The sequence below is a fragment of the Neophocaena asiaeorientalis genome, unplaced genomic scaffold (genome assembly GCF_003031525.2).
Source record: "Neophocaena asiaeorientalis asiaeorientalis breed wild unplaced genomic scaffold, Neophocaena_asiaeorientalis_V1.1 scaffold242, whole genome shotgun sequence".
In the NCBI taxonomy this organism is placed as follows: Eukaryota; Metazoa; Chordata; class Mammalia; order Artiodactyla; family Phocoenidae; genus Neophocaena; species Neophocaena asiaeorientalis.
The window spans coordinates 8437810-8461242 of NW_020172451.1; the positions used below are offsets into that span (position 1 = coordinate 8437810).

General features: G+C 41.6%; 1 protein-coding gene across 3 annotated transcripts in view; it reads right to left on the bottom strand.

Annotated features, from left to right (window-relative positions):
• The window catches only part of TNRC6B (trinucleotide repeat containing adaptor 6B), a 247528-nt gene that overhangs the window by 176329 nt on the left and 47766 nt on the right, over nt 1-23433 (bottom strand). The window contains exons 2-3 of one of the 3 annotated variants that reach the window (XM_024737541.1): nt 9123-9196; nt 3441-3549 (exon numbers count right to left, since the gene is read on the bottom strand). In XM_024737541.1, the coding sequence (XP_024593309.1) occupies nt 3441-3503 (63 nt within the window). In that variant the 5' untranslated portion in view covers nt 3504-3549; nt 9123-9196. The remainder of the gene's footprint in view (nt 1-3440; nt 3550-9122; nt 9197-23433) is intronic. The other 2 variants (XM_024737538.1, XM_024737539.1) reach the window with 2 other exon arrangements.

Sequence of the window (23433 nt, forward strand, 5' to 3'; positions counted from 1 at the left end):
CGCACCAGGGGGGGGGGGCCGGGTTACCAAAAAAAAAAAAAAAAAAAAGTATTCCAGTTCATCCTCAAGCCATGTCAGCTTTACCGCCAAAATACACCTCAAGTCTGTCTTCCTCCACGTCAGTGCAGGATGCTAACCCATCTCCTCTCTCACCTGAGTGACTGACTACGACTGTCTTCTCTCTCATTGGTCTCCCTGCTCTCACTCTTGCCTCTCTCCAACCCATTCTCCACACAGCAACCAGAGTGATCTTTTAAAAATGCAATCATATCACGCTACTCCCTAACTTAACAGACTTTAATGGCTTCCCAGTCGACAGAGGATAAATCCACATTCTACATCAGGGCCTTCAAGTTCTTGCAAGGTCTTGGCCTCCCTGTATAACTTCCTATCACCGCTGGGCCTCACGGGACTTTTGATAGTTCTTGGAAGAGGCCAAGATCTTTTGAAGCTGTTTCTTCTGTCTGGAATACTGTTCTTCTAGCTCTTTACACAACTGGCTCCCTCGGCCTTTACCTCTCAGCTTGAAATGCCACCTTTCCAGAGTGGCCTTCCTTGACTAACCTAAGCTTGTCCTCCCAGTCACCCTATATTACATTATTTTATTTTCTTCATGGTATTGACCATAATCCACAATTACTGTCTTTATTTACATTTGTTTCTCCCACTGAAACATAACCACCTCGAGAGTAAGAAGTCCGTCTTTTCTATTTATTGTTGTGTATCCCCTAATAGCACATGTTCAAGAATTATTTATTTTTTTAAAAATGGATACACTTCAGTATCGTATTAGAGAAAAGCCCCACTTTTTCTCAAAACCAGTTACCTTTCCTAACTTCTTTCTGTTAACAGAAAACCACAAACTATGTTACCATAGTACTATGATAAATTCCTGCATTAACATCAAATCATTCGGAATATAATAAGATTTTAAACAAAGAGAAGCAGAAGAAAGAAAAATGTCATAAAAACATAACAAACTAAGACTGATGAAAACAAAGTTATAATCTAATTTTTAAGAACAAAGCATCGGGCTTCCCTGGTGGCACAGTGGTTAAGAATCCGCCTACCAATGCAGGGGACACGGGTTCGAGCCCTGTTCTGGGGAGATCCCACATGCTGCAGAACAACTAAGCCCATTCACCACAACTACTGAGCCTGTGGCTCTAGATCCCACGAGCCACAACGACTGAGCCTGAGAGCCACAACTACTGAATCCTGCGCCTAGAACCCGTGCTCCGCAACAAGAGAAGCCACTGCAATGAGAAGCCCGTGCACCGCAACGAAGAATAGTCCCCACTCGCTGCAACTAGAGAAAGCCCGCACCCAGCAACGAAGACCCAATGCAGCCAAAAAAAAAAAAAGAACAAAGCATCTACTTATTATAAGTATAAAAGGAATATTCTTTAGTCTGATTCTGAACTGATAAAATATTCAATAATTGAAAATCAAGAAATGCAATCCTTCCTCCCGTGCTCCCAGAAAGAAGGTAGAAACTGAATCTCTGGTACAATTAAATATTCTACATTGGTCTAGTTACATGCTTGTCAAGCAACCTTCCAGCTACAACCTAGCTTTCTAGGGAGAGAATGTACTAACCAGAAGATCCAAGAATCCAGTCTTCCTTAACATTGTAGTTCATTATAAATTAATTAATTAGTGTCTTGGGGAAGGGCCTGTGGGTACTATAGAAATCCTGGGGTTTGTGTATTTTGGGTGACCTGGGTGTGTGTTTGGGGGAGATTCCTAGAGTGTGTCCAGATGGCACATATTCTGACTCTCCCTAAATCAGATTCAGGATCTAGATGAGTCTGATCAAAGCCTATAGGCTTCTCCTTTGGCTACAGAAAGAAGGAAGAGATCTGGTGAGGGGGAAAAAACAAACAAGAAGACAGGATGACATCTGTCCTTCTACCTAATAACACATGGACTGCAGTGAGGGGGGATTCAGAAAGAAGCTGAAGCATCTTTCACAAGGGACCCTGAGACTCAGGGCACAAACCATGCTTCTCTGAAGCCCAGCCCACAAAGCCCAACAGAGCAGAGAAGGGGGCGGCCTCTCTAAAACTTGGTGAAGTGTTTGTTGTATGAGGCCGATAGGCAGCGAGGACTGATCTGATGGGAACCCACAGACATTTTTTTTTCTGTCTTTTTTAATAATTTATTGATGTGAAATCCACATAACAGAAAATGAACAATCCAGGGGCAACTGGTATATTTACAATGTCGTACAACCACCACCTCTATTGAGTTCCAAAACATTTTCATCACCCCAAACAGAAACCCCATACCCATTAAGCAGTCACTCCTCATTCGCCTTCCCCTCAGCCAATCCCTGGCAACCACCAGTCTGTGTTCTGTTTACAGATTTATCTATTCTACATATTTCATATAAATGGAATCATACAATATGTGACCTTTTGTGCCTGGCTTCTTCCAATTAGCATGATGCTTTGGAGGTTCCCGGTGACATCTAACCCCTCTCCACTTTTGCTCTGGTGAAAGAATAAGCTTTCCCACAGAGAGTACCAGTAGCAGTGGCAGCAGAAAAGGGACAGCCCTCAGGAGGGTTCAGAGCAGATAACATGCTGGGCACTGTCCAGGACACAGTGTGAGATACCCTCAGAGCTCCCAGGGAGGGACTAGAGACAATTTTGACAGGAGAAAGAGGGATGTGAAAGTGATACCGAGGGTTCCGTATAACCAGGAAGAGAAACAGCCAAGGAGACTCTGGACATGAAGCCAGATATATACAGATATAGATAAACACATACATAACTACTTATACACAGGTGACAATGATAGCACTCATTTAAGCTTTAGCTTGAAAAACCAAACCAATTACCATTTAAAAATTTATAATTAAAAGTGTCTAAAGGGCTTCCCTGGTGGCGCAGTGGTTGAGAGTCCGCCTGCTGATGCAGGGGACACGGGTTCGTGCCCCGGTCCGGGAGGATCCCACATGCCGCGGAGCGGCTGCGCCCGTGAGCCATGGCCGCTGAGCCTGCGCATCTGGAGCCTGTGCTCCGCAACGGGAGAGGCCACAACGGTGAGAGGCCCGCGTACCACAAAAAAAAAAAAGTGTCTAAAAAATTATCAGTGATACCTCTGTGTAGCAGGAATAAGGGACAGAGTTTTACCTTTTACCTTATACACTTCTGATTTGTTTTAATTTTTAAAATAAGTACATACAACTTGCATAATAAAACCTTAAAGTAGTCTACAAATGAATCATAAATTTTTCTATGAGTTCAGAAAAATTTGTTTTAAATTTGTCACCGAGTGTAACAAAAACGGATAGTGAGAAGAAAAAAACTCCTCTCAATCTTAGGTTAGGTTCTAATTTAAATCAATCAAATTTCTAAATTCACCTAAAACATAACACCCACTCTATTCAATCACTGCTCCTGTTGTTTAATTTCTGCTCAAATTATTTGTACCTTTAGTAATTCACTGACCTTGGAACTGCTTTCTTCCGATACTTCTCCCTCATTGGTCTGCATGGGAACAGACTCTGTGCAAAACTCTGCAGAAACACACAAATACTGCCTAAAAGAGGTAAGAAGAGAAAAAAAACACATAAGGAATTCAGTGTGAAAATTTGTTTTCTCAGACTATACTGAAATTCTGTCACTGAGACCATAGATACTGTGAAGCAAGGACCTTAAGTAATGTGTGTGCACACGTGCACGTGTGTTTGTGTGTGTGTATACACATGCATCCTAGATAAGAAAGGAGGGAGAGAGGTAGGGAGAGAGTTTTCCCCACCTTAGGGGAGAATAATTAGGACAGGCTTAAGACACTGGAATATTAAACAGTTCTAGATGTCTTTCCTCTTTTTGACTTTTGGCAGAGGTAATAGTGAAAATCTTCAGCAATTCATACAGTACAAACACTGACCTGTCAGAAAAGAGGCCGACCTAAGTAGACTAGGGGACCAGTTATGCTGTAGCAGGTCATACTGTCTGGCTATTAGGCTAGGCTATTGAAAGTATCTGGGTTTCTTGGGTTTATAATTTATGTTCAACATTTATGGTATTTTATAACTGAAATTAAGGTGTACTCTAATGGTTGATCCCACCTTTTTAAGAAAATGTCAGTTAATTTATTTTTTTATGAGAACAGAATATTCATAGGGCAAGAGAATAAAAAGTAGTAATTTTTCCTCTAAGAAGAAGATGAGTCCAATAAAAGTGTTAAAAGTTTATGAATTAAAATGTACCAGGGGCTTCCCTGGTGGCGCAGTGGTTGAGAGTCCGCCTGCCGATGCAGGGGACACGGGTTCGTGCCCCAGTCCAGGGGGATCCCACATGCCACGGAGCGGCTGGGCCCATGAGCCATGGCCGCTGAGCCTGCGCGTCCGGAGCCTGTGCTCCGCAATGGGAGAGGCCACAACAGTGAGAGGCCCGCGTACCGAAAAAAAAAAAAAAAAGTACCAAAAAGAAACTACTAAAAGTTTATGCAACATTCAAATTAATTCACTAAGTACGTAATTATTAAGGAATAAGTACTCAAACTGATACAAAGCAAATCTCCATTATAATACAGGTAAGAATATTTCAAAGCCTTTCAAATATTTCAAAGGGCTCATAGCTACAAAATATGAAAGCTAAAAAGACGTTTGACAGTGAATCCTTTTGGTGTGCAGAAAATCTTTATGAATACAGCAGGTTTGGGGACCTCGCAATCTCGTTCTGGTGCAGGCTTCTCGATAACCAAGACCTAAGGCCAAAAAGGTATTGTATATTTCTGGAAATCTGTTCCCTTACCTGTTGGGTGGGAAAGGGTATCAAAATACCTACTGTGCTCACCTAATAAGGTTTTTTACGAAGCAATGTGTATTTATGTAATGAAATGTAAAATTGGTACCGTGGAAGCCCCTTAACCAACACCAATTCACTCACTCCACGTGAACCGACACTGTCCATTCCCTCTGTAAAATACACAGCTGATGCTCACAGAAAGTGAAACAGGCTTTCTCTAGTTGGTTTTGTCCCTCACCTGTTCATGACAGTTGTGCAAAAGCAGAACTACTCTTTCTATAAAAACTAAATTGACAGCACTGGAAAAACTCGATAACATTAACTAGGAAGATCTGGTATACAAATTGCTTCACAAATGTCTTTTAAGTTCTCATTCTGCTTTACTGAAATAGAGATTGTATTTCATAGATGATACATTACAGGCATAGCTGACCAGGAAAGACACCCCCATTATTTCTGTGCCGTTTTCATTTGAATGCGCTGGAAAGAAGAACGCTTCTTCCCCTCTCCTGAGGTTTCACTCCTGGCTCCACTCCACCCACACATTCCACCCCAGTGGAGGTGCAGGATCTTATCTGAATGGTGAGTTCAGAAGGAGAAACAAGGTATGTGAGCTCAGCCCCTTCTGTCTCTTACCTTCGGAAGCCAGCTGTCCCTCAGGAGCACGCGTTGTGCTCCACTCTCATACCCATCAATACAGGTCCCTCAGGTAAACCTGTGACAGGTAAGTCTGCTGAATTCTGAGCTTCACTGTTAAGACTCTTGCCCGTAGATGTAAGCTGCATTCTCCAAAACAGCTTTATTAGTAATAAAGATGATATTTTGGTCTCCCAAATGCCCTACTCTTCTATCTCTCAATGGTATAGAACTCAGCCTAGGGAAAAGGTGCTATTTATTAGATCTCTCAAAGACCTAAATCTGGCACATGAGACTAGAGTCTTGATTAATAGACATGAAGCAAAATTTGGGGAGAAAAATACACGTGAAATTTCTGAGGCTTCTGTTGGGCCCAGGACTTTGGGCCTTGGTCTTTTGTGAGGGGGCAAAGTGCTTTGACCTTATAGAGGTTTACATTAGTCCACATGAGTTTTTACAGTTATATACTAGCTTTTAACTACTGAGGCCAAATTAGAAGTTTATAAAGCACAGGGGGGCTTCCCTGGTGGCACAGTAGTTAAGAATCCACCTGCCAATGCAGGGGACACGGGTTCGAGCCCTCGTCCGGCAGGATCCCACATGCCGTGGAGCAACTAAGCCCGTACACCACAACCACTGAGCCTGCGCTCTAGAGCCCGCAAGCCACAACTACTGAAGCCCACGTGCCTAGAGCCCGTGCTACGCAACAAGAGAAGCCACCGCGATGAGAAGGCCGCGCACCGCAACGAGGCGTAGCCCCCGCTCGCCTCAACTAGACAAAAGCCTGTGCACAGCAATGAAGACCCAACGCAGACAAAAATAAAATAAATTTTTTTAAAAAAAGACAATTTTATAAAGCATAGGCCACACTGTATTTTGACCTTAGTGTAACTGTAGTTATGGCAACTCTGTCTTCAGGTATGTGGCTGTTTCTATAGAGACAAGGCTGCACGCACCAGGCAGAGAAGCCTGAGCAAAGGCTTGGGGGCTTCGCCGGCCTCAGCAAAGCAATAAGCCACAACTGGTCGTGGCGGCAGCAGTGGTGGTGGTGGCACTGAAAGCTCATCTAAATGTCAGCTGTGCAAGTGGCCTCAGCATACATCAGCCACTCTGGCCTAGCAAGCGAATGCCAGCTGTGCTGGCCTCAGCAAAGGCAATAGGGCCTTATCAGGCTTGGGTGGCTTCAGAGTACAGAAGGCTGCTGCCTGACCTTGAATTATGCAGGCACAGCTTTTCCTAAGCAGACATGGCTGAGGCAATGATTAGACTTTAGGGAAAAGAGACTTTCTTCATACAGGCCTTTTAGATATTTAGCGAGTGCAACCATTATTTGCTGCATATAAGCTTCAAGGCAGCTGAATTTCAAACAGCACATGTGCTATAAAACCAGTTAAGTTCTATGTTTAAATTGTTTGTTCTAGGCTTATATAGGCAATTCAAAGGGGAAATGGGAATTGAGAGGTTTCTCACTAAATGTCATACTGATGTCCTTAATTTGCTCTCTCTTTTTTTTTTCTGGTTGATTTTGAACTATCCTTAATGTTTTTCAATGTGTTTCTTGAGAAAGCCTCTAAGACATTCTTGTTTGAAGTTATGGCTTATAGTTGTGTCTAAGGGTCTAAATCAGTTTTACCGCCCTTTTGACAAAAAGGAAGGTGAATAAAGTAGGTGACCGATGATCTTGGCCTGGCACAGTGCTTCAGCACACACAGGACAGGCCTCAGCAGATGTTAATGAGCAGATACGAGTAATGTCATGCAGCCTCTGTGCTCGATCTTCTCTAAAGGAGTTGGCAAATATGTTCATATTTTCAAAGTCCTCCAGGATCCAGCCCTCACCTGTCTCTCCAGCATCATTGGCCAAGGTCTCTGTTCACTTTGTTCCAGCCACAGTGAACTACTTACCGCTTCCCGAATATGCCAGACTGTTTCAGGTTTCCATGTTTTTATTCATACTACTCCCTTGGCCTTTCCTCTCCCTACTTCTCATTCAAGACTCAGCTTTTATAAAGTAATTCTTGTCCCATCTCTAGGCAGAACTGGTGATTCCTTCCTCAGTGTTCCCAGTGGATCTTGTTTGAATTTTATTACAAGATCTGTAACACTGTATTGGATTTATTTACTTACATTAATGCCTCTCCTATTAGATTATCAACCCTTTGATATCAGACACTATTTCTCATTAATCTCTGTATTAACAGATTACGTAAAACTGTGTACCCAGCATTTAATAAGTATCCAATAAATTTCTATGTAAGAATGACTGAATTAATCAACTAAAGCCTTTTTTGTTTAAACTGCAATAGGTATTTATTCAATAAATATTTACTGGGTCCCCACCACATGCCAGATGGTGCTGGGCTAGTGTGGTGTAGTAGAATGAGCTTTGGCTTTGAAGGAGCAGAACCATTATTCTTTGTCATTTTTCAGCTGTATAATCTTGAGCAAGTTACTTAACTTTCTAACCTTCATTATTTTCATCTATAAAACTGGTCAGAGGAGGTGTTACAAGAATTAAGTTAAATAATAGGACTTCCCTGTTGGCGCAGTGGTTAAGAATCCACCTGCCAATGCAAGGGACACAGGTTCAAGCCCTGGTCCGGGAAGATCCCACATGTCACGGAGCAACTAAGCCCATGTGCCACAACTACTGAGCCTGTGCTCCACAGCCTGCAAGCCACAACTACTGAGCCCACGTGCCACAACTACTGAAATCTGCGCGCCTAGAGCCCGTGCTCCTCAACAAGAGAAGCCACCGCAACGAGAAGCCCGAGCACCACAACGAAGAGTAGCCCCCGCTCACCGCAACTAGAGAAAGCCCGCGTGCAGCAGTGAAGACTCAACGCAGCCAAAAATAAATATATATATATATTAATTAATTAATTAAAAAGAATAATATACGTATAGCACTCAGCAAGGTGTCCAGAAGCAGCCAGTAGGCACTATAAAAACAGTTCCTTTCCAAGAATTCTCAAAGAGTTTACAGACTAGTAAAGGAGACAGATACAAATAACTCTTAAAATAACGAATGCTTCATTGCTGTAACAACAACGGGTGCTCTTAGAACACAGATGAAAAAGAAATTCTGCCAGGAGAGTACAAGAAGGAAGAGTAAATAGTTGCATTCCTCTCCCCCTTCCAAAATCTAAGCAAAGAGAAGAGCAGCCATTAAGGCACAAAGTTGTGAAAAATAACTTCATGTCTGGGGAACAGAACATGGTCTGGTAAGGTTCACAGATAGGGGTTTATTAAAAAAGAAGCCAGAAACGTTGTTTGGGATTAGGTTTCGGAGAGGTTTGTAGGATGACATCTGCATTGACCGGGAGCCACGAGAGCTGTTTAAGCAAAGGTGCGACGTGAGCAAATCTGTCGTTAGACGCTGACTCTGGCAGTGCATGGACTACAGACCGGAGCGGAGAGGGACCGGAGGCAGAGAAGCGAGGCTACACTCACGGAAAACTGTGAAACTGCTAAATCTAAGAACAAATTCTAGCTTCATAAAAGGATGAGGCACCAAATGTCAGTATCAAACGAAATACAGGTGTTTTTAAAAGGACCTAGTGAAGTGGAAATGCAAAAGGGCTAGTGTGATGGCCACTTTAAATACCCTTCTGTAAGAACTCTGGAAAGAAGCATTAATGTCAAAACGTACTTTTCTTCTTTTTAAGATGAAGACTCTCATTTCACTGCCAATACACGGTGGAAATAGATTTTTAAAACTTACCTTTGACAGTATCCTGGGGCAACACAAGCCCGTGAAGATGTGTCTAGACTACATTCAGTGCAAAAACCAAAACCCTGAAAAGAGAAGAAAATAACAATGAGCCTCATGCTCACAGCAAGATGCCATGGTACAAATCCAGGCTTCTCCACCTACCAGCTACTGACGCTTAGGCCAGTGGCCTAACAGCTCAAGCCTCAGCTTCCTCATTCAACATTGGGAACAATAACAGCATCTTCCTCATAGGGTTCTTTGGAAGTTTAAATGAAATATGTGTAAAACACTTAATACAGGGCAGGGCACCAGCCATATGCTCTATAAAGGTGAATGGTTTTTAAGAATGTGAACTGAAATACTTTCTGAAGAAACATGACAACCTATGTTAAACCTTTATTATTTATTTAACTCATTTTTTCTACCAAAAAATACCAAATTGCCTTTTCAACTTCTCCATTTGACATGAGGATGTCTCATAATCACTGTAGATTCAATACATCCCAAACTGCACTCTTCATCCCCTCCGCCCCTGTGCCACCCCTGGACCCCATTCTCCTGTCTCCACTGTCTCAATCAAGGGTATAACTGGGACTTCCCTGGCGGTCCAGTGGTTAAGACTCTGTGCTTCCACTGCAGGGGGCACGATTTCGATCCCTGGTCAGGGAACTAAGATCTGGCATGCCATGCAGCACCGCAAAAAAAAAATAAGGAGGGGGTATCATCCTCCACCCAGGTGCTTGGGTCAGAACCTCAGAGTCATCCTGGATTTCTCACCCCACCCCAGTCCTCTCCCAGCCCATCAGCAAGTCCTGTCATTAAGCGGCCATGGCCCACAGGCCCAGCCGCTCCGCGGCATGTGGGATCTTCCCGGACCGGGGCACGAACCCGTGTCCCCCGCATCGGCAGGCGGACTCTCAACCACTGCGCCACCAGGGAAGCCCCATAACTCTTCATTTTCTTTGTTGTCATCATTTCTTACTTGTGGAGGCCTCTTAGCTGGTGTTCCTGGGCCTACTCTTGCTCCGCTCCAATCTGTTTCTAATTAATTGCTGGAATGGCCTCTTCAAAATCAAATCAGACGATAGCAAGTTGCTAATAAGTGCAGTGAAAATGTTATTTCATGATGGAATATTTCTCTCTTTATATATATGTGAAATATATACTCATATATATACAAATATACATGAAATGACAGCCATCTATTAGACATTTAGAGATCCCAGGCCAGTCCCTTCATTTTATAATGGCAAGAACAAATGCTAGAAGGATATTCTGCTCAACATGCCACACTGTCATCAGAAGGATGGTCACTATTTGGAAGCTGGCCCCCTAGCTGATTTCACAATCAACTTAATGTTTCTGTCCAAGAAAGCACATTCCATTTCCCATGGCTACGGATTATAAATTATAGCTTTAGTCCTACATTTGAGGTAGTGTTTTACTGAATCTCTAAAGTATCTTGCTGCTCTCTTATCTCTCGTCATCTCTACCTTAGCTTATTTTTTTAAGTGTTTGAATAAATAAATCTCAGATGGAATGGTGTTGTGATATTAGTGACATTTTAATTATTATCTTTACCCTTCTTTTATACACATTGTTATCCCAGCAATCTTCCTTTCTAAAAAGCCAATTTGACCTTTGAGCATACCACTGCCAAAATTCAGTCAATACCTACCCACTACCCTTAGGGTTAAATTCAAGATCTCTCTAGCCCCATCGTCACTTCACATTCTAGTCACATGGACTGCACAGGGTTTCCTTGCTCACTAATGTCTCTGAGGGCCCTGTGCCTAATTCCCTTCCACTCCTCTTTTTTTTTTAATAAGGGGTGCTATTTATTTATCTATTTTTGGCCGCATCGGGTCTTAGTTGCAGCATATGGGATCTTCATTGAGGTGTGAGGGCTTCTCTCTAGGTGTGGCGCACGGGCTCTCTAGTTGAGGCATGTGAGCTCAGTAGTTGCGGCATGTGGGCTTAGTTGCCCTGTGGCATGTGGGATCTTAGTTCCCCGACCAGGGATCCAACCCACATGCCCTGCATTGGAAGGTGGATTCTTTACCACTGGACCGCCAGGGAGATCCCCCTTCTACTCCTCCTTTAAGATCTGCCTCAGGTGTTAACTCCTGAAAGCTTCCTGTACCCTTCCTGGTTGCACAAAGTGTTCCTCCTCTGAGAAATACCATATAATACTGGTAATATCCATGGGTCTGTTTTCTTCACACAACAGAACTCTAACAACAAGGACTATCTATGTCTTACATTAACTTTGAATTTGGTATCGGGTAGGAGTTCAATAAACATAAGCTGAACTGAATCCTGACGTGATTCCAATAACTCAGTACTGCAGTGTGGACGCTTCCACACTGCGCTGGGGAAAGATGAAGAAGCTAGTTGCAACTTCCAAGATGGGCCTGGCCCTCACAGAGGATGTAAACCTTGTGGTTACGTGTGACGCTCAGCACCTCAGAGAAAGACAGGATTCTTAAATTTTTTCTCAACTGCAGACTATCAGGATAAGACCGACTAATTTTCAGTTCTCTATTGTGGTTAGTTTCTGCCCCGGCTAAACATTCTTCTCCAGACTTATCAGTAGTCTAAATTCTATACCAACTTCATAAAGTAGCCCATTATTACATATCTTGCTAACAGACAAGCTTAGGACACTGGCCAGCTCTGTCCTTTGCCTGCTTGGCAGTTGGTCCCGGACGCTTGCCGGTGGTCAGTGATGGAAAAGGAGTTAAAACAGAGGAGAGGCAGGCGGGGGGAACTGGGCAGTTTTCCAGGTACTCTGGAAACCAGTTTTTATAGAACAGCTTCATTACTTTCTCCGCAGGGCTGTAAACCTCTATATCAGATGCACTCATATTCAAGATAAACAAAATTTAATTCTAAAATCAACATTTAAAATTATCTAGTTGAAGTTATCTACAGCACTAATTTCCTTCTAAGGTATGAGTAATGGCAAATTCCTTCCAAACATCATTTTGAAATGTTCAGAACTACGCAATCCTTCCATCTGATCATGCGTAGCCACGGCAGTAAACTATTTGAACTGCTCCAGTTTTCTCTATTCTCTTGCAGAATAACCAGATTGGTCTTGAAATTCACACAGAGGGGTGGGAAGGTTCAGTGGATCTTGGACTAAATCAATTCCCAGGCCCTGCAAAACTTCAAGTAGGCTTCAAGAGCTCCTCCACAGTTAAGTATGGAACTAAACTCACAGATGTAATTAGAACTGAAATCTTTCACAGGGTTGAAAGAAATACAAAGTCAATAAACTATATTTACTAATAACACCTCTGATATGATAAAGTTTTAATTTTCAAACTTGGTTGTTTAGCATGATTCTTTTAAATTTAGTTTCAATTCTCATTTCAAAAAAACTCAAGCAATATGCATAAAGCCCTTGACCATGGTCCTCTCTCTCCCTTCCCTGGTCTTCCCAGGACTCACCATTGTTATCTATTTGATAACTGTCATGATTCTTGAGATGCAGATTATTAAGAATATACCTGTAAACTTTTAAGTGAATCACAAATAACACTGAAAACCCTGACTGTCTACCTTGTTGGCGACTGGCCTAACTTCAAGCAAGATGTCCGGAAGAGATGCCTTAAGTGAGGCAGCAGATGTGAGGGTGGAGCAAAACACCAGCAAAGAAGCCCAGGAAGGTCTTCTCAGGAGGCAAGCATAGACCAGGAGATTCTGGGCAGATGGGAGGGTACCACACTTCCAGCTCTATAAGCGGGGCACCCAGCCCAAGTGGGCAAAAAGGAACCTATTTAATTAACACAAATGACAGAGTCAAAACTCTAAGGAGCGCAGGTGGAGGCTGTTCTGCTACAGGTCGATGGGTTTATTTAGCCACCAATACCTGAGGTTTGTTATTGTTCCAAGATCTGGAAATGCTTTCCAGTTTCCGATCACCTCTACTTCAGTTCAACACTTTGGAAATTCTGTAAAAATGTTCAAGTCTGCCCACTCCTAAAAACATCCCCTTTAATCCTAAAATTTCCTCCAGCTTTTGCACCCTCCATCCCCTCTTTCCTCTCTTACTCAAGCTCTTAAAAAAGAAGCTTTTGGGACTTCCCTGGTGGCTCAGTGGTTGAGAATCCGCCTGCCAATGTAGGGGACATAGGTTCAAGCTCTGGTCCGGGAAGATCCCACATGCCGTGGAGCAACAAAGCCCGTGCGCCACAACTACTGAGCCTGTGCTCTAGAGCCCACGAGTCACAACTACTGAAGCCTGTGAGCCACAACTACTGAAGCCCACGTGCCTAGAGTCTGTGCTCCACAACAAGAGAAGCCACTGCAATGAGAAGCCCGTGCATCGCAACGAAGAGTAGGCCCCACTTGCCGCAACTAGAGAAAGCCTGCATGCAGCAACGAAGACCCAACGTAGCCAAAAATAAATAAATAAATAAATATATATATTTTTTGCAGTATGCGGGCCTCTCACTGCTGTGGCCTCTCCCGTTGTGGAGCACACGCTCTAGACGCACAGGCCCAGCAGCCATGGCTCACGGGCCCAGCCGCTCCGCGGCATGTGGGATCTTCCCAGACCGGGGCACGAACCCACGTCCCCTGCATCGGCAGGTGGACTCTCAACCACTGCGCCACCAGGGAAGCCCTAATTAATTAATTTTTAAAAAAAGAAGTTTTTATTTGTGGTGTCAGTGTCCTTATCTCTCATACACTTGCTAAGCATCAAAATTTGGTTTCTTTCTCTATCAATCTCTGTTGTCAAATACAGTGGATATCATTGAATTTTTTGCTTTAACCTCTCTTTGGCATTTAAAAATTAGAATGACCTGAAACCCTTGTCATTTGGGCGCTCCTTTCCCATCTTGATGTTAAGGATACTGCAGATCCCGTCACTAGGCCAGGGGCACCTTGCTTTAGTTCCTGGTCCCTTGGCTGTGTCTGGGTCCCCCTGTCTCCCTAGGTTTGCAGCCAGCCCAAGGCCCCTGCCAATACTGTTGATTTTCAGGTTCTCACCATGGGCAGAGTGTTGCTGGGGGATAAGCTGCTGCTTCTGTACATGGAGGGTTGGACAGGGGTTGTGGTAAAGGAATCCAACTCAATTCCTGTCTTCAAGGATCGAGCCTAGTTCTGATGCTCAAACTGATATGGACCATATTTAGTCCCTTTATCCCACAGAAGGGGCCAAATGCATCAGTTCTGCTATCTTGACTTAGACCATTTCCTTCCAGTCTCTTTTGCTGGACAGTCTTTCTCTACTTGTTCTTTCATTATTGGTATGTTCCTCGGGAATTCATCCTCCCTTTCTCTTTTTATTATAAACCAGGGGTCCCCAACCCCCGGGCCATGGACAGCTGCTGGTCCTCGGCGTTAGGAACCGGGCCGCACAGCAGGAGGTGAGCGGCGGGCGAGGGAGCGAAGCTTCATCTGCCGCTCCCCGCCACTCCCCATCGCTCGCATCGCCACCTGAACCATCCCCCTACACCAGTCCGTGGAAAAATTGTCTTGCACGAAACCGGTCCCTGGTGCCAAAAAGACTGAGGACCGCTGTTATAAACTCATGTCCTTATTCTCTCCCACAGATTTAACTACTAGCTATATCTTGATGACTCCCAAATCTCTCTCTAGGGCTCCTCTTTCTTACAATCTTCAAAGCCATCTATAGAGCTTCCTAATGTCAGTGGACTTCTGTACCCCATGTTCCACAGGTCCCTAAAACGCAACGTAATGACACAAAATAATTCGCCTCTCTACAGAATCCTAGCATCCCACTCAAATAAAAACGCAACGTAATGACACAAAGTAATCCGCCTCTTTACAGAATCCTAGCGTCCCACTCAAATAAAAATCTGGGACCATCATCAGCATCTTGCTCTCACTAAACTCTGTCAATTCTAATCCCCAAATATTTCAACAGGTACTTTCTTCCCTATTCCTACTGTCACTGCCTTAGTTCCAGCATAGTTTCTCACCAGATTTATTCCATTTGTTTTTTAAATGATTTTTTTACCCTCAAGACCCACCCCACCCCCACTGCCATTAGAATTACCGTTGTAAAGTGCAAAACCACAGTGCCTTTGCAATGTCTCTCATCCATCTTCAAGATGAAATCTAATTCCCACTGCGTGGTATAAGGCCCAGGATCCATTCTCCTCTCAGCTTCATTTCACAAAACCACATTGCTTTCAATTTCCCTTAAGCACCACATGGCTTCGTGTGCCTGTGACTTTGTACATGCTGTTTCCCCTTGGACTTCTTCCCACTCATAGGGCAAATTTCTTCGCAACCTTCAACATGCCAGAAAAGGGAAACCTTTCCTATGAAGTTTGTCTTGATTCCTCTCTGGATGGGTCCTTCCTCTGGGTTAACAACCGTACTTGTATATCTTTCCACTAGGCTTGTTTATGTCGTGTATACTACAAGGTCATAAGCTTCCTGAAGGCAGAAACTGCTAAGTCTTTTTATCACAGTATCACCATCATTTCAAACAGTGCTAGTGCAAAGGGTATTCCAATAAGCTCTTATGAAATAAAAACATACATTTTTGGGGAAAAAGAAAATCAACTCAATACAATATTCTTAGTTTACTCAAATAAGGATGCTGCTTATCACTTGTAACAATATATCCAGGGGGACTTCCCTGGTGGCGCAGTGGGTAAGAGTCTGCACTCCCAGTGCAGGGGGGCCGGGTTTGATCCCTGGTCAGGGAACTAGATCCCAAATGCATGCTGCAACTAAGAGTTTGCATGCCAAAACTAAGGAGCTGGTGAGCCGCAACTAAGGAGCCCTGGAGCCGCAACTAAAGAGTCCACCTGCCACAACTAAGACCTCATGCGACCAAATAAATAAATATTTAAAAGCAAACAAACAACAACAAGAAAACAATACATCCAAGGCCACATTACAGATTCCATCCATGCATTCATTCATTCAGTGAATGAACCACCTGCCAGTTATCATGCTCTGTTCTAGAAACACCATGGTGAAGTTATGCTAGGCTCTCGGGGCAGTGTGCTACTTGCATGGACCCACAGACTTCCAGGGAGAAGCTGTGAAGAAACTCTGGGACTGAGAGCAGGACCCTGGCATAAAGATGTTAAATTTATTACATCTTGTAAGTCAGGGAGGGTTGCCTAATAAAAAACAAACTCAGTCTGAAGCAGGGATGATGAAAAAGGCACGTGCTTCACCTTCAACCACTAATCCAGTTTGGTCAAATGGAACTAATGCCCTCTCACTTAGTCCAGGGCAACTTGTCAATTCTTTAACAGAAAGTAAAGCTACCCTCTGAAGACCTACACACACTGCAAATCACTTGGAGTTGGGGGCGGGATGGTAGGGAATAATGACTGCCAGCTACAAGAACAGCAAAGGCAGCTATTGGAACAGCAGATTCAACTCAACCAGCTTTCCTGATGCTTACGAAATGCCCAGCACTATGCTCAGCGTTTTCAGAGCAAGGGCCTCTGGCCAGGTTTTACTGAAAGCATTGGCCACATAAGAATCAAACAGATTAACATGCTCAGCTTCTGTACCCAATTCATTGACGATCTATGATCAAAAAGCCTTTATTCTTTTTCCATATTGTATATTTTATGTAGGTTTTTAAAAAATCAAATAGCTATTTCTATGAAGGTTCTTCATAAAATTTCAAATGCATATTGGTTCTCCATTAAACCAGTAAGTGAAATTTTAATATTGATATTGAAGATAATAATAATATGAATAACCATCAACTATTTATGCTGTGCTCAGCAATATACATCGTGGACATCTCAAAAAACTCTCATTTAAGCTATGCTCCCTGTCCTCAGAGGTCTTAACACTGTTGATAAGTGTTGATAAGAAAACTAGCACTCCAATCAATTCCACAAAAACTAAGCACTAAGCTATGTGGCACAGAAGTTTTGAGGATGCAGAGAAAATGGTGGGCTAGACAATCTGTGCAGCCTTCAGAGAGAAACGAAGATTCGTGCTGGAATTGACAGGATCTAAAGCAGTGATTCTCAAACGTTTTCAGCTCAGGGTCTCTTTACATTCTTAAAAATTATTAAGGACCCCCAAAAGCTTTTGTTTTGGTGGGTTGTAATTATCAATATTTACCACATTAAAAATTAAAACTATGAAAAATTTAAAATATTTATTCATAAATATTTAAACATACAAATGATTATGTTAACATTTTAAAATTAAAAATCATATTTTAAAGGATACAAAATTTAAGAAAAGTGCCATTTTTAAACATTTTTGCAAGTGACTTTAAAATATTTTGCAATATCAGACAACAGCTGTATCCTAACATCTGCTTTTGCATTCAACCTTTTGCAGTACCACATGCCATGCAGCCTCTGGAAAACGCCACTGTACACTCAGGAATGAGTTTAAAAGGCATATATCATCTTAATGTTATTAAATAATTGTGATTTCATGTACCTACTGAAAGGGTCTAGATGGGGGGTGAGGAGGGATCCATGGATCACAATTTGGGGGATCATTAATTTTAAAAGAGAAAGAAAATGGTATAAGCAAGGGCTGGGCAGGAAGGAAATGTGTGGCTCGAGAGCCATAACTTCCAAGTACGCAATGCTTACCCCTAAAATCTTGGCTACAACCAGGCTCACCTCCATCGTGAGCCTCAGAGACAGAAATGGCAGGGCAAGGTGGGGACAAGAAGCCTCCACCTCACTCCATGGTGCGTCTGTGCCTGTGGAAGAGGCTCTGCTGCCCTCGGCAACATTCCCTGGAGGCCACGTCAGGCTTTCCTCTCTGGCGCCTACACTGTGCTCTCCTAGAAGCTGTAAATGGCTCACAAGAAACTGCCTTGCCGGGCCTTCCCAAGGCTGTGTTTACTAACTACTAAATCATCTCCCTGCTACAGTCTCAAATTCTTCAGACATTTCTTGATCTGGCTGTCTTAAAAAGCACATTTAACATCAGCCACGTAGCCAGTTTTTCCTTGCCAATAATCATGGGAGTTTGCTATTCGGTTCCTGTGCATCTTGCGACTGTAAAAACAGTTCCCGGAGCATCATATGTCATGGATCTAGTTGCCATAAACTGAAAACATTTTCTTCATACTTTGTGGCACAAACTAAAAGCATTCTGGATGCGATCTGCATACAGTCCATCTCTGGCCAAGAAAAGAGGTTTAAATATATGGATAGACGGAGAAAGGGGGGTGGTCATTACCATCGTTAAACTGTTTTATCATCAGTGTTCGATAGTGTATAACTATGGTAAAATTCTAAATTAAAAAATAACATTCTAAAATTACCCTGCAATAAGTACAGTTGTTCATTTTATGTAGCAAGCTTTAAGTTGTCTAACAGTTATTTTATAGCTGAGAGAAGCACAGATGAAACAGAAGCTTCTTTTTTGGTCTTTTAAATAAAAAATATAAAAAATAAAAACAATCATGAATCTATATAGTTTTCAGTCTTTTTTATTTTTTTAGTAAACATATTTATTAAGGCCTCTTTGACCAGAAGAGAATGGATCATTTTGAAGTCAAAGTGAAACTAAAACTTTAAAAGAGATTTCTGGTTCTGGGAATGGTAAACTAGGTAATTCAGACGAACCATCCTATCTTGCTAAAAACAGCCCAGAAAATCTGGACAAAATATTAAAAAATATCTTAAAGGCAGAGAAGCACTAATAAGTTAATTAAGAATTACCATACACAAAAATCAATTCCAGTTGAACTACCTACCCCAAAGGGGAAGTTAAATAATAAAGCTTTTGGAAAACAATGTAGGATAAAGTTTCCATTACCTAGGCATAGGGAAGGATCTCTTAAACAGGAAACAAAAAGTATCTATTATCAAAAAACAGACAAATATAATGATACCAAAATTCAGCTTTTGTTCACCAAAAGACATCCTCAGGAAAACAAAAAAGCAGGTTATATAAAACCAATAAAGGGCTCATATTCAAAATAATAAAGAGTTCTAAAATGAAAAAAAAAGGCAGATAACAATAGGAAAATGGGCAAGAGGCAAGATGAGGCACATCACCAAATAAACAAACAAACTACATTATCTAAATGGCCAATAAACATATGAAAAGGTGTCTAGCCTCAATAGTAAGAAAAATACAAAAGAAAATCACAATGGAAAATAAAAAAGAAAATCATAATGACATAACATTATATACCAGAATAACTAAAAATTTTAAAGTCTGATAATAACAAGTGTGGCCAAGGATATGGAACAACCTGAACAATCATGTACTACTTGTGTGAATGTAAACTGTTATATCCACTTTGGAATACAGTTTGGCATTATTCTTCTAAAGTTAAAGACAGACATACTCCATGATCCAGCAATTGCTCTCCCAGGTATATACCCCAAAGAATTCATGCACATGTGCACCAAAAGATATACAAAAATATTCAGAGCAGCACTATTATAATAGCCCCCAAGTGGGAACAACCCGAATATTCTCCAGAGTAGAATGGATAAATATATTCTGGTGTATTCATAAAATGGAATACCATACAGAAATGAAAGTCAAGAAACAACAGCCATACACAGCAACATGGATGGATCTCACAAACATAATGACCACAAACAAAAGAATATATAGCGTGTGACTCTGTCCAAAATCAGCCGCAACTATAATGTTTAGAGGTACATAGGAAGGAAAGAAAGAAATCAGAAGAGTGGTTACCTGTAGGTGGGAGTGGGGGGAGGGATCACTAGAAAAGTCACTAAAAAGAGCTGCTGGGTCCCTCCCTGCAATGTCCTACTCTTTGACCTCAGAGGTGGTTATTTTAAAATAACTAAGTTTTACATTTGTATTTTATGCACTTTCTGGTTGTGTGATATATTTCACAATAAAAAAGAATGAAAGCAAAACAAAAATAAAATTAATACAAAGGAAAAAGTGGTTATCTTTGGTATAACTTTAAAAATTAGATGACAGAACCCCAATTCCTTAGCTGGCATCATGGCCCTTCATTGTCCAGTCCTGTCCTCCTAGTCTTATCTCTTGCCACCCACCTTTCTTCACAAGTAGTACAAGGAGCCTGCCACACTCGTTCTTAACCCTGTGCTTTCTTTACCTTTACTCGTGGTATTTGTCTAGAAAACCATGTAGACAAAACCCAATCATCGTTCTGCAAGGCTAAGTACAAGCTGTCATTCAAGACACAGCCTGGGTGTCACCTCCAGTGAGACACCTTTTCAGGAGACACAGATTCTAGATCCTCACTGCCTGGTTCAAATTCCAGATTTGCCATTTACTGGGCATGTGGCCTTGGTCAAGTTACCAACCTTAGTTTTGTAGCTTCCTCATCTGTAAAAAGGGGTAAAAACACTACCTGCCTCACCAGGTTCCTGTAATGATTAAATGAGTAAATATATGCAAAGTGTTTGGAACATGCCTGGGAGAGAGTAAACGCTAGGTATTAGCTATTATTATTATCTAGCTACTATTACTAGCTATTATTATCAAGTATTATTATTAACTAGGTATTAGCTATTAGTATCATCAATACACTCTGATAACCTCCTCCCTATCCCCCAAAGCCCCTCCAGATTAGATACTCTTCCGCTGGGTTCCCATGGCTCAGTATTATAGCTTATTTTCCTTTATACAGCTCTTATGGATAGTTACTTCCTTGAGAGCAGGAACTAAATCTTTCACATCTCAATCCCCAACATTTAGAACAGTGCCTGATATGTAGTAGATGCTCAATGAATATCTATGGAATGAATAAGCTACAAAGACTGCAAACATGTATCTATATCACATATAAGAGTAGTCCTTTTGTGGGGACTTCCCTGGCGGTCCAGTGGTTAAGACTCCATGCTTCCAATGCAGGGGGCACGGGTTTGATCCCTGGTTGGGGAACTAAGATCCTGCATGCCATGTGGCCAAAAAAAAAAAAAAAAAGAAAAGAGTAGCCCTTTGGTGCTGCCCTATTGCGTGTGTACACTACAAACTGGAAGCATCATCTTGATGAGATTTCTACAGCAAATACCTCAGAATATGGATGGAGACTCCCTCTGGCAGCAACAAATGAGAGACAAGTAATAATACTCGTCCTATGCACCTGTTGTGAGGCTACCGTGAGGTTCAAATGATAATGACTATGAAAATACTTTTTAAGTGTGAAGCTCTACAATATAAAGTTTTATCACCTTAATAAAACAACAGGATATGCAAGTCTGGAAAGGGATTTAAGGGATAATAGGGAATTAATATAATGTAAAAATGCAATCTTACATGGTCTTAGATAAGATTTTTTATTTTCAGGTTAAAATATTTTGCAATGAAATGTTCTGATTTTCTCATTTGGTTATTAAAGATTTATGTACTGTCAAAACAAACATTTGTGTATATATGAACGTTCACGGCAGCATTATTCATAATAGGCCAAAAAGTGGAAATCACCCAAATGTCCACCAACTGGTGAATGAATAAACAAACTGTGGAACATCCACCCAGTGGAAAACTACTCAGCAATAAAAAGGAACGAACTACTGATACATACTACACGGCATGGGTGAACCTCAAAAACATGTTTGGTAAAAGAAGCCACCCATGAAGGCTACATATTTTATGATTCCATTTAAATGAAATGTTCACAAAAGGCAAACCTACAGAGACAAAGTAAATTAGTGGTTGCCTAGGGATGGGAGTTGGAACAAGGATTGACAGCAAATGGGCATAAAGGGTCTCTGCGCTGATGGAAACGTTCTAAAATTGAGTTGTGACGATGACTACACAACTGTGTAAGTTTACTGCAAATGTTTTAATTTCATACTTAAAATGGGTGAGTTTATGGTATGTAAATTATATCATAATAAAGTTGTTTTTAAAAATACAAATATTTGGCATTCTTTTACAGCTAGCTATATTTCCCACATCTTCAAAATCTCACCCAGGGACTTCTCTGGTGGTCCAGTGGTTAAGACTCTGTGCTCCCAATGCAGTGGGCCCAGGTTCGATCCCTGGTCAGGGAACTAGATCTCACATGCCGCAACTAAGAAAAGATTCCGCATGCTGCAACTGAGAGACCCCACATGCCGCAACTAAAAATCCCGCATGCAACAACGAAGATCCCAAGTGCCACAACTAAGACCCAGCGCAGCCAAATAAATAAATATTAAAAAAAATAAAATAAAATCTCACCCACACATGGGACCAAATAACATAAAATTAACAAGAGAAATCAGCTTTTAAAAATTAAAAAATAAAAATATGTCACATACTAAATATCTTAAAAACCCAAAGCGCCATCTCTATACTTATTTTCCAATCCAGGAGCAACAAATAATGATCTTGATAAACAGGCTTTCACTGTCATTTGTTCATTTCATCCCACCTGTACAAACATGCACTCTTGCCTCATTTGCATTTATAATTGCAAATATAAATTTTTGGCACAATGCCTCCCCCTTTTTTATGGCCAAACAGCAAGCAAAAGAAAAAGGTAAATACAAGAAAGCATAGTGTATAATGAGATAAAAAATAATGATATACATACAATAAACAGGATTTCTAAATAGGGTATAAACTAACCCTTAGAAATCAACAGTCTTTATACAAATGTATTTCAGATTGAATTCTACAAGTCCTAAAATGCTATCCAAATTAGTTTGCCGAACTGGAATTGTTAAATTGGATATTGCTTAAAGTAGGTCACTGGCACGGGCCTGAAAGTATTTGGTAATGCAGAGTTCTACTTGCAAAATCATTTGTCATAATGAGATCTGACTTAGACACAAGAAGAGAAACCACACTGGTTGGGTGTCAACTGTCAGTTGTATTTTATTCAAATAAATCTCATTTTAGATGTATCACACTGCAGATTCTTGAACAGGGAAATAGCAAGATGAAAGAAGTGTTTTCGAAAAAAGTAAATCTGGTGGCAACGTTCAGAAAATGTCTCTTTTGCTTCCTGCTCCTTTCTCTCTCACATCGATGCAGTCTCCAAAGGCCATTAATCTTTCTTCTGAAATGTCATTCAGGTTTATTCCTTTCCTTCTACTTCTACTCTCACTACAATAATCCTAAGTTGTGTCAGGAGTCGTTAAAGGACAGGAAAACTGGGGAAAGAAGCCCAAACTAGAGGCCGTTAGAATAATCTAGATGGAAAAGAAGAGGACTTGGTCTCGAGCAGTGGTTCTCAAAGTGTGGTCCCCAGACCAGAAGCATCAGCATCACCTGGGAACTGGATAGAAATGTAAATTCTCAGGCTTCACTAAGACCTACTGAATCAGAAACTCTGGGGGCAGCGCCGGCAGTCTGCGTTAAGGAGCCCTGCAGATGATTCTGATGTAGGCGTAAGTTCGAGAATTAGTGGTTTGGAAAGAAGCAGAGAAGAAGG